Source organism: Camelus bactrianus, chromosome 27 (genome assembly GCF_048773025.1).
Source record: "Camelus bactrianus isolate YW-2024 breed Bactrian camel chromosome 27, ASM4877302v1, whole genome shotgun sequence".
In the NCBI taxonomy this organism is placed as follows: domain Eukaryota; kingdom Metazoa; phylum Chordata; class Mammalia; order Artiodactyla; family Camelidae; genus Camelus; species Camelus bactrianus.
Genome location: NC_133565.1, coordinates 36,072,891 through 36,083,224, shown reverse-complemented (window position 1 = coordinate 36,083,224; position 10,334 = coordinate 36,072,891). Strand labels below are relative to the sequence as shown.

The 10,334-nt window shown below is 53.8% G+C and overlaps 1 protein-coding gene across 4 annotated transcripts in view; it reads right to left on the bottom strand.

Moving 5' to 3' along the window:
• Positions 1–7,736: 7,736 nt before the first annotated feature.
• The window catches only part of TLE3 (TLE family member 3, transcriptional corepressor), a 45,492-nt gene continuing 42,894 nt past the window's right edge, over positions 7,737–10,334 (bottom strand). For all 4 annotated transcript variants that reach the window (XM_074354239.1, XM_074354240.1, XM_074354237.1 and 1 more), the window contains one exon: positions 7,737–9,684. In XM_074354239.1, coding sequence (XP_074210340.1) covers positions 9,577–9,684 — 108 coding nt within the window. In that variant the 3' untranslated portion in view covers positions 7,737–9,576. The remainder of the gene's footprint in view (positions 9,685–10,334) is intronic.

Below are 10,334 nucleotides of genomic sequence, written 5' to 3'. Positions count from 1 at the left end.
GTAGTCGTACGGTTGCACTTTAAAAATGAGCTTCCCCTTTGGAGATACTGAGATGTTTACTAAGTGAAGGGGTGTCCGGGGTTCGCTGCTTACCGCTCTAGTGGTGCTGGCTGGGCGGGGCAGCTGGGGTGCAGGGAAGACGAGGGTGACTCTGAGTGGATACCTGCTGAAGGCGGATGATGGGTACGTGGCATCTATCAGACCATTCTCTCTAGTTTTGTGTGTTTTGTAATAAAAAGCTGAACAAATTTAACCCACGTGGTCTCTGCATACGACAGGTGCCCGTGCGACCTACAAAACCATCAGACTCACAGAACACCTAGGCCGGGGAGGACCCAGGGGCTGCTCATCCAGCCTTCACCACTCCATAAAGCCTGAGAGCCGGGGAGGCCCGGGGGCAGAGCTAAGATGGCGTGGCGACCCTGGGCTCTGCTCCTCTGCCGCTGGGCACGCGCACCTGCTCCCGCTCTGCCCAGGGCTCTGCTGGACGCCTGTGGTGAGTCCCTCTCTGGCGCTGAGTTTTCTGCCTTTCTTTAATCTTCAATTATGAAATATTTCAGATACATAGAACAGAAGATGGTATGATACTACCAAAGCCACCACACGGATTTTTAAAATGTGAACATTTTACGATTGCCCTCAGAGTTTTTTAAAGGTAACAAAACGTGGTGGGGATGAGTGAAGTCCCACTGAACCTTCATCTCCCGTCCTTCACTCCCCACAGCTACCATCCTCCTGCTGGCGTGACGTGTCCTTTCCACTTGTGTCTTCATACTTTGGTACGCATACTCGAATTTGGAGTCGTTGTGCGCAGATTTATATTCGACGTGAACAGCATCCTATCCTACGGCCCTTCTGCAGCTTGCTCTTTTCACACTACATTGTGTTTCCGAGGTTTGTCCACGTTGGTGCATAAAGACCCAGCTCATGCATTTTAACGCCTCTGTACAATTTCATTACACAAAAATGCACACATCTTTATGCACTTCCCCCAAGAATGGACGGGCTGTTTCCAGTTGTTTTTGCTGCTTCCAGCAACAGGGCGGCGAGACTCCCAGTGCGTCCCTCTCTGCACGCCTGTGTAGGAGTCTCTGGGCTCGCATTGGGAGGAGAGCTACCGGGCCGTAGGGCCCGTTGCTTCTACTCGGCTAACTGTTGCCAAATGCCCTACAAAGCGGGTGACCCAATTACGCTCCCACGAGCAGTGTTTGCCGACCCGATGGGAGTGCGCTGTTGTTTGGCTTTGTTTTCTGAATTCGCGTTTCCCCGACGCTGGAGAGGTGGGGCATCATCACCTGCTTCCTGGCTGGCTCCCGCTTCCTCTCCCGTGAATCACCCGTCTCTGCTCTCCGCCCGTTTCCCTGGGCTGTTTGCCTCCACGTGCTGGTCTGGGAGAGCTCATTCCGTATTCCAGACACCACTTCTTTGCCGGGCACAGGCAGTGCATTTTTTAATTTATTTTTTTGTGTTTTGTAACTTTATGGCTTCTCTCATTGTGCAGATGTTTTAAATTTTAGTCAAATTGACCTTTTTTTTTTTTTCAGAGGCCTTGCTTCCTGTGTCTTGTTCAATGGTCCTTTCCCTACTTAGAGTCCTAAGTCCAGTATTTTACCCTAGAAGTATAAAGACTTAAATCCCACAGGAGTTTTTGTGTTGTGTGAGGCAGAAGTCCATCCCCCCCCCCCCCCAAGGATGGTCTATTATCCCGGAGCTACTTGCTCATAACGGTGCTTTTCTTCACTGATACACGCTGCCACCTGGTCACAGTCAGACTCTTACCTCTGAGGAGGCCCTTGGCGGCCGCCGCTCGGCTGCACTGGCCCGCCAGTCTGTGCACGCCCCAAGAGCGCACTCTCCTGCTGCCGCGGCTCTGCCGTAAGTCCTGGTGTCCGGAGGACGAGTCCTTTCGTATTCAAAATTATATTTGCTGTTATGTTGGTATTGGTTCATCAAATTATATAGAAAACATCCTATTTGGGTTTTGTTTATAGATTTGGGGGAAAGACAGCTTTTAAAATGAAATTGAATTTTCTCATCCATAAATAAAGTATGGCTTATGATCTACATAGATCTTTTAAAAAATGATTTCTTTCCATAACATTTAATATTTTTCTTCGTAAGGGTCTTGTGTGGTTTTACTTAGATGTAGTCATAGGTCATTTTTGTTGCTATTGTAAATGCATTTTATTTCTTTACATTTTGCAGTTGGTTGCTGCTTATCAACTGGAGGGCTACTGACTAATGAACACTGATTTCGGATCTAGCAACTGGATTGGCTGTTGTTTTCATTATTTGTCTATCTTCTATGTATATAGTCATCTCACACGCGAATAACTGTAACTCTGTTCCTTTCATTTCGATCATTGCACCTGTCTCTTTATTTTGTTATTTTGTCCTATCGCATCGGCTGGAGCCTCCAGCACTATGTTGAATAGAAGCGCTAATAATGGAAATCCTTATTTTGTTGTTGACTTCGAAATAATGCTTCTAAAACTTAATCGTCATCTGCCCAACCTCACCAGTGACTGCTGGTCTGGTTTAGTTATCCATTGTCAGATTAAAGAGTTTTTCTCTTATTCTTAGTTTGGTACTTTTTAAAAAGTCATCAGTGGGTGTTGAATTTTATAAAAATGCTTTATCTGCTTCTCTTGATTGATAAAACTATCTTCCAGCTGTGCTGGAAAATAATTGTATTTTTCAATAGTTGGTTGAAGGGTTCTGCCTCAATTATGTCGTTCAAATCTTCGATATCCTTATAAATTTCCCTCAGCTTAATGTACCAATTTCTGTCAGTGGTCTGTCCAGACCTCCCATCCCTCCTCATCGAAGTCTGTCTGTTCTTGACTCACAGTTTTAACGCAGTGCTCTGGGCTTGGGCGCGCCCGCCCTCCCTTCACAGTCTCTTATCTGTGATGTTGAAGAGCTCCCCTGTCTTCCAAGGTAGGCTGTTAAAACCGTTTTACTCTAATTTTATCCAGCACGTCTGTCTGTCCACATGGGTAAAGGGAATCCTGGTTAGCTTGCAATTCCATTTGCCGGAATTGGACATTCCAGGCCTACTTTTTTCAAGTCTTGTCACCTGTGGCCGGCAAACCTTTGCATGGGCAGCTTCCATCTGTGACATCCAGGACAGACAAGACCATAGCCCCATCCGCGCTTGTGTCTGGCCCCTGCAGCCCAGGAGGTCCCCAGGGCCTGCTTCTGAGCCATCAGCCCTGCCCTGTCTGACCCGCCTGGGAGGGGAGTTCAGAGTCTGGGTCAGGGTGAGCACACTGTGGAGTGTTCTGTGCATTGACAGATGTGCCCTAATGGATGTGAGGACGGCCGAAGCCGGGCAGGGGACACTTCTGTCCTCCTCGGACTTCCCCTCCTATGGTCTTCACCTCCAGATCACTGATCCCCACTCTGTGGGATCAAATCTCTCCAAGTTTCTGGGCCAGTCCTCATGACGCAGCCAGTTCACCATCCATTTATCCATCCACCCAGCCACCCATCCATCATTTACTCAGCCAGCAGCAGCAACATCATACAAACACCACGAGCTGTGCGATCTGGGAACTTCAGTTTCCTTTCCTATAAAATGAGTATAATAATAGCATTGACCTCATAGGGCAGTTATGAGTGTGGAATTAGACACTGGTGGACACAAAGTAAGTGCTCTGTTAATAACAGCTGTTATCATCATCACACTCACTGATTCATTCAACAGACATTTCCTGAGCATGTGCTATGTGCTAAGAGCTGGAGACACAAGTCACGGTCCCGGCTCCTGGAGCTCACACTTGGTGGGAGGGCCTGGTGGACACCAGGAGAGAGGATGGCATCGTTAAACTCACAGTCGCAATGCACGCGTAGTGTGTGCTACCGAGAGCTTCCAGAGGCGGCTGCAACAGCACAAAGGAGACACAGCCCATTCAGAGTAGAGGAGCTGGGGATCAGGGAAGGCTTCCTGGAAGAAGCGAAACAGAAACTGAGTCGTAAAGAGTGAGCAGGGGTTCAAAGAAGGATGCAAGGCACTCCCGGCCGGAAGAGAGGCACGTACGAACGCAAAATCGGAGCGTGGCTTCTCAGGGCACTGGAGGCACACGTGACTGGTGCACAACGTCAAACAGGAGAGGAGCTGAGGTGTGACCCTAGAGACACAGAGCCAGGCCTGGGGACAGTCAGACACTGCTGTGCAGAGGGCCACTAAGGGGCTCCAAGCAGGGGAGGGTGACAGACGAGCAGTTTACAGAGGTACCGCGTGAGCGCACACCCAGCTGATGGTCACGTCCGGTGATCCATCGCGCAGAACTCCAGGTCTCTGTATGTCAGTTGAGTTGGGGACCCAGAGCCTGGGGCTCGTTACAGGCGTTCTCAGCCCTGCAGCCCACCCCTTTATTTCCTCCTCACCCTCCTGCCTCTCCGGGCTCGGGCTGAACCCTGGCCTCTGCAGGCTCCCCCTCCTGAGTGTCACCAGCCCGCTTGGCTCAAATCCTAGCCTGGCTTCCGCGCGGGAGGAGACTGGCCAGGGAGAGGCAGCAGGAGCTGGGACTGAAGCAAGCGGGACCGGAGCTAGAACAGGGGAGGAGCGAGAACTAGAGGGGGCTGGGGAGCCGTGTGGGCGGGACGTGCCCGCCCACCCCAGGCCTTAGCACATGCTGTTCCTCCTACCTGGAACACTCCTCTCCTCACCCTCCTGGGCACGGTGCCCCTGCAGGCCTCAGTTCAGCTCGCCTCTTCCAAGAGCCCCTTGCTCTGACTCCACGCCCCGGTTAGTGTCCGTCATGCGGTGTGGTATCTGTGACTGCACACACCTCGTGGGATGTCAGCTGTCCGTGTGTGTGCCTGTTTCTCCCAGCCGGCAGAGGGCTCTGTGCGGAGGGCAGGCGCTGTGTCCTGGTGATCTTTGCACCCCAGCACCCAGAACCATGCTTGGCACGTTAGGTCCTCACTGTAGGAATGCTGGTTGGATGGACGGGCGGACGGAAGGATGGCTGGAGAGACGAGTGGATGAGTGCATGGGTGGATGGATAGATGGAACCATGGGCAAGGTGGACTGGGTGAGTTCTCGAGTGTTCTCAAGGCAGGAGGCTGGTTCCCACGACTGTTGTGGGCCAAGCCCCTTCCATGAGGAATTTCTTCACCAGTCCTGTTGGAGGAGAGGCAGGAGGCCTCATCTCATGCTTACTAATCTTCCAAACAGTATCACTCAGTCCGGCCCCCTGGGCAGCTCCCTCACTGAGGGTGTGCTGCAGGTCTGGGGGGGGAGGGGGTGTGAGGCACAGTCTCAGCTCAGGCTGTGTGACTCATGGTAAGTTACTTACCCTTCCTGGGCCTTAAAGTGGTCCGATCTATAAAATCAGGGGCTCCGTATAGATACCTCTTCAAAGACAAAAGGTCCAACTTTGATGTCACGTTTAAAAATACTTCATGAATATGGTATATTTTATAGAGTACATTTTATATTGTTATCACCAAAAAACGCAAGCGATGCCTAATGGTGCCAATAAAGGATCATCGGGTTCATCTGCTCTACCTTAGATTAAAAAGAGTTAATTCTCACACACTGTATTCTTAAAAAAAAAATTCACACTCCATCATCACAGGCTGTTCCATGGCCAGTTCATAACATTCAAGTCTTGCTAGGGCCACTTCTTGCCCCAACACCCAGATCTTTGCATCTCTGCACTTCCCACAGACCCTGTAAGTTAGAAGAGTCACTGCCCCTGCTGGGGCCGGGCTGCCTAGGGGTGGGGGACAGGGACGGGCAGTGACCCAGAGAGAGGCTCGAGAGTGGCCTGGTCTGCTGTTGCTAGCAGATGCAAGGGGATCTTGGATCTCCAAGCTAGGGGATGCTTGGAACTTAATCCAGTGCGAACTAAAGCCGTGAAAACTGGCTTCTGAAAACCACGCCCTCTCCATTTGCTCAGCAGACCTCCATGCTCTGAGCAAAGGAGGCACAACACAGCTGGAGGAGCTGCGGAAGCCAGTCCCCTCCCCGGGCGTTGGTCGTGCGCCCGGGCCAGCCCGCTTGCCCTGAGAAACGACAATCTCAAGCCAGTGAGAGCTGATCATTTATTCACTCGTAAGGCCCCGGGCCAGTGAAGCCCTTGTCTAGCTGCGGAGAAAAGCAAACAAGTGCTGGGAAACACTGCACGTGCTGTGATTGGGATGAGCCTGGATTTTCGCAGAATAGGGGGTGACTTTGAAAAAGGCGAGAAAAATGGTATCAAGGCCTCTGCTGCCCTGCTGAGTAGAGGCGTGGGCAGGCTCGGGGGGTGAAGGGTGGAAGCCAGATGCTTCGCGATGAGTGGGCCCCTCCCCGTAGACCGGGAGAGACCTCACGAGCTGCCGGGCGCAGAGGGATGACCTGCAGGACAGTCAGAGGCAGGCCGGGCTTCAATAGGACAGAGCAGGGGCTGAGGTTCTGCAAGGTGGGTAGTGCTGGAGGGGGGTGGTGCGGGCGGGGGCGGGGGGTGGGGAGGCAGAGGGGGAGCGTGCGCAGTGTGAGGCTCATGTGGCGGGTCTGGAGAGCCTGTGTGAGGGCAGCGAGGACAGGCAGGAGTCCAGGCAGCAGCAGCCCAAGGACACGTCCCCGACTGCACTTTCACGGGTCAAAGGACGGGGCTGCACCGTCTCTCCTCACCCTCACTGTGAGCTTCTAGGGCTGGGACTGAGTCCTGGCCGTCTCTCCATCCTCGGCTGCGCCCAGGAAACCTTGGTAGATCGGCCTTTCTGGGACCGCCTCCCCTTCTCAGAGGGGGGCTGACCCTGGCGCCCACTCCCAGCAGCACCAGACTGGTGGTGCGTGCTCCCTGAGCGTCATTGTCCTGTCCTACCATGGAGGCCTGCAAGCCACAGCTCCAGCCCTACCTTGGGCAACCTACTGGGCAAGTCTCGGGCACACGCAGAATTTTCTGGCTGCAGCCTGCCCTGCGGCCCCTCCGGCCCTCCACTGTGACGATCAGACATGGACGAACAAGGAAAGTGGGGTCCACAGGGGTCGTGATGCTTCACTCAAGTCCGTGCAACCAGTACAAGACAGAGCTGCTGGCCAAACGCAGCCCCACGGCGGTGAAGCGTGCCCCGCGCAGGCCCCGGAGGGCCGCCCGCGCCAGCCGAGTGAGCCCTGCGTGCGCGCAGCCCAGCCGTCCTTCCGGGGCTAATAACGGGGGCCGCTTTATCCTGACTGCTGCTCCTTTTTTTCCAACGTTCAACTCCCTTTCTTGTATGAACCAACAGCAGGCAACCGTTTGCGCTGATTTACAATGACTTTGACAAAATAAGGATTGGAAACCATGTTAGTCCCGAGTTCTGGAGAGAGATTGCTCATGGGTGCGTGAAACCCCGAGGCTGGGAACCACCCGAGGCCAACCCTGCTCCCCAATCTTGCCGCCCTTTCTGTAAATCCCTCCTCCTCCAGAAGGGCACCTTCATCAGCTTGCGAGTGCGCACCCCTCCCCCAACACCGCCTGAATTTAAGCTTGAAAAAGGTGGAGGAGCTTCTCAGGGTCTGACACTTGGCAATTTCACCAGAAGTTCATCACATTTCATTTTCCCCCCGAAGTTTTGCAGCGACAACTGCCAGGGCTGGGCTCGTGAAAGTACTCCCTGACCACTTTTTCGGGGATGGGGGCAATGCCGGGGTGCTCTGAAATGACGTCTATGGATGACAAAGGAAATCACGCAGGGCCCAGGATGTGGGGTGGACAAACTACTGAAGGGGTAGGCAATTAAAACGCAGCAATCAAACCAACCTTTAAATAGTAACTTTTAAAAATATAAAAACAGCTCATTACAATGACTTTTCATTTTCTTTTTTCTTCAGGAATCACCTTTCTCCTACCCTTGCCCTGCCTTGTGGCAAGAGTCATAACAAGAGTTGGAACATGAACATCTGAGACCCAGAGAGAGACAGACAGACAGACAGAGTCTGCACACCCTCCCCAACCTCAGAAAGGTGCAGGGCGCTGTGCCCATCTCTGCGCCCGGGAGCAAGACACTGAATGGGGGGCTCACCGGAGCCCCTCCTTTCTTCAACCAGACGGAGCCACACATTAGACAATAATCCATAAAAATGCAGTATAAAAAGTATCTTCCATACGCTACATCTGCAGAGAGCCGCACCAGGACCCAGCGGCCTCCAGCTCTTCCTTAAAGTAAGAAAAATAAGACCAAAAGGAAAAGGAGGGGGGAACCCTAGCCAAATTCTAATTCCTCAGAACACTTTGGTACCAAAAAAGTGGCACCTGCAGCAGACAATCTTCTACCTGTAATCTGTTTGGGCTCCTAAGAGAGACAGGAAGCTGTGAGAAGGGCGCACGGTGTCCCCGCCCCCCGCAGGCCCCTCCCCCCCGGCGAGAGGGGGCACGATGCTCTGACTCAGGACCCTGTGGGTTAATACGTGGTTTTCCCTCTAGGGGGAGAGGAAGGGGCAGGGGCAGGGGCAGGGGCAGGGGCGAAGGCATTTTCATAAAAGGGTATCACTTCTAATTCTTTTTATTAAAAAAAAACCCAAAAAAACCCCACATCAGTTGCTGTTCCTTCTCTGGTAGCTCCCTGAGCTGAGCTGCTATGCTCTCCTCCAACCTTTGTCCTTTAGGTGGTGTCCGAAGATTAGGTAGGGCCGGAGATGGAGTTCCTTTGAACCTCCACCTCTAATCAGGAGAACCAAGTGTGCACCAAAGCGAGCCCGAGGTGGGGGGGGGGGGGGGAGGGAGGGTCAGACACCTGAGAGGGGCCCCAGGGAGGCCAAGAGGCAGGTGGCGCTCAGGAGGCCACAGAAAAACCTGCCCCTCTGCTGACGTCAGCCCAGGCGGGCACCCACCTCAAGTTCTGTCTGTCCATCGGTCTGTCTGGAGCGCGGTCTGGTGCGCCTCAGAGGAGTCCCAGGTCCACAAGGAGATGCGCGCCCCCAGGGCGAAGCTCACTGACCCCGTGGCTGCCAGCTGCAGCCCCTCCTCCACCCCAGAAGTCTTCTCCCCATCCCACCCCCGCCTCCCCTCCCAGATGGGAACTTCTGTTTCAAAAAAAAAAAAAAAAAAAAAAAAGCCACCACCACGAGTGGATTACAAATACAGCAGGCGAAATACACGGCTAGCGTTTCGGTGGGAGGGGCTCCCTCCCGCCCTGACCAGTCCGAGATAGGAGTCTGTTATTTACACTTTTCACAATCTTGTGCGCTGCACAGTCGGGAACATGAAACCCATCCCCCCACCCCGGCACAAACGTGTGGTCCACACTCCAGCGGCCCCGAGCCAGGGCAGGGGGACAAAGCAGACAAAAGGGGAAGGGAGGACAGATCCACGAGGGTGTCTGGGGAGCTGGAGCCGCGAGCCTCCAAATAAATCTATTCGTAGCATCTGCCAGAACTGTTAGAGGGAGGAGAAGAGAAATCTGTCGGAGTTCGTGAGACAGATCAGTCCATGCCCAGAAGTCCAGACCACGACGGGCGTGTGCCCTCAGGCCACGGAGCGCAGCGCGGGGCCGCGGGGACGCTGGCTGCCCGTCCTCTGCATCCGCAGGGCCCCCGGCTGGCCCCCGGCACGGCCGAGTCTGTCTCCCAGGGTCTGCCAGCCCTGTGAGAGTCCTCGCTCAGTAGATGACCTCGTAAACTGTGGCCTTCTTGTCACCAGAGCCAGTTACAATGTATTTGTCATCCGCCGAAATGTCACAACTCAAGACAGACGAAGATTCCTTAGACTGGAGGAGGAAGACGAGGAGCAGACGCAGAAGGGGGTGGTGAGAGAAAAGACAGAAATTCACTTTCTGGACACTCAACACCCTCTCGATGCTCCCCGAATCCAAGTGCCCTCTACCCGCCCTGGAGCACACCCTGCGAGGCCTTCAAACACCACCTTCCTCCTTGAGATGCCCCTTCCACCTGCTCTTCCACGAGGAAAAGCTAACAGGGCCCAACGTGATCTCTAAAGTCAGCTCTGAGGATCGAACCAGAAGGCTCCAGCGTGAGCTCTGCTCCCGAGTTTACAAACAGGGAGAAGCAGTTCTGACCCGGGAGCAGTGTCAGGCCAGCTTCTCAGCCTGCTGGGCCGAGACAAGGATTCGCACCTGCGTTTGAAGCATCCAGTGTAACCTGAGACCCTGAAAGTTCCTGTGCGAAACACCGGACACCAGACTTAGGGCCTGGATCCAGAGAGCGGCTTGCTGGCTCTGCGTGTGTGTGTGTGCGTGTGCGTGTGCGCGTGCGCGTGTGCGTGTGTGTGCGCGCGCGCGTGTGCGTGCGCACCTGGGAGTCTGTTGGGGGGGGGTGGAGGGGTGGGAAGCAAGTGAGAGAACAGTGTCAGATCCCAGACCTTAAAACTCACAAATCTCCTTCTGGACCCGTATTCTCC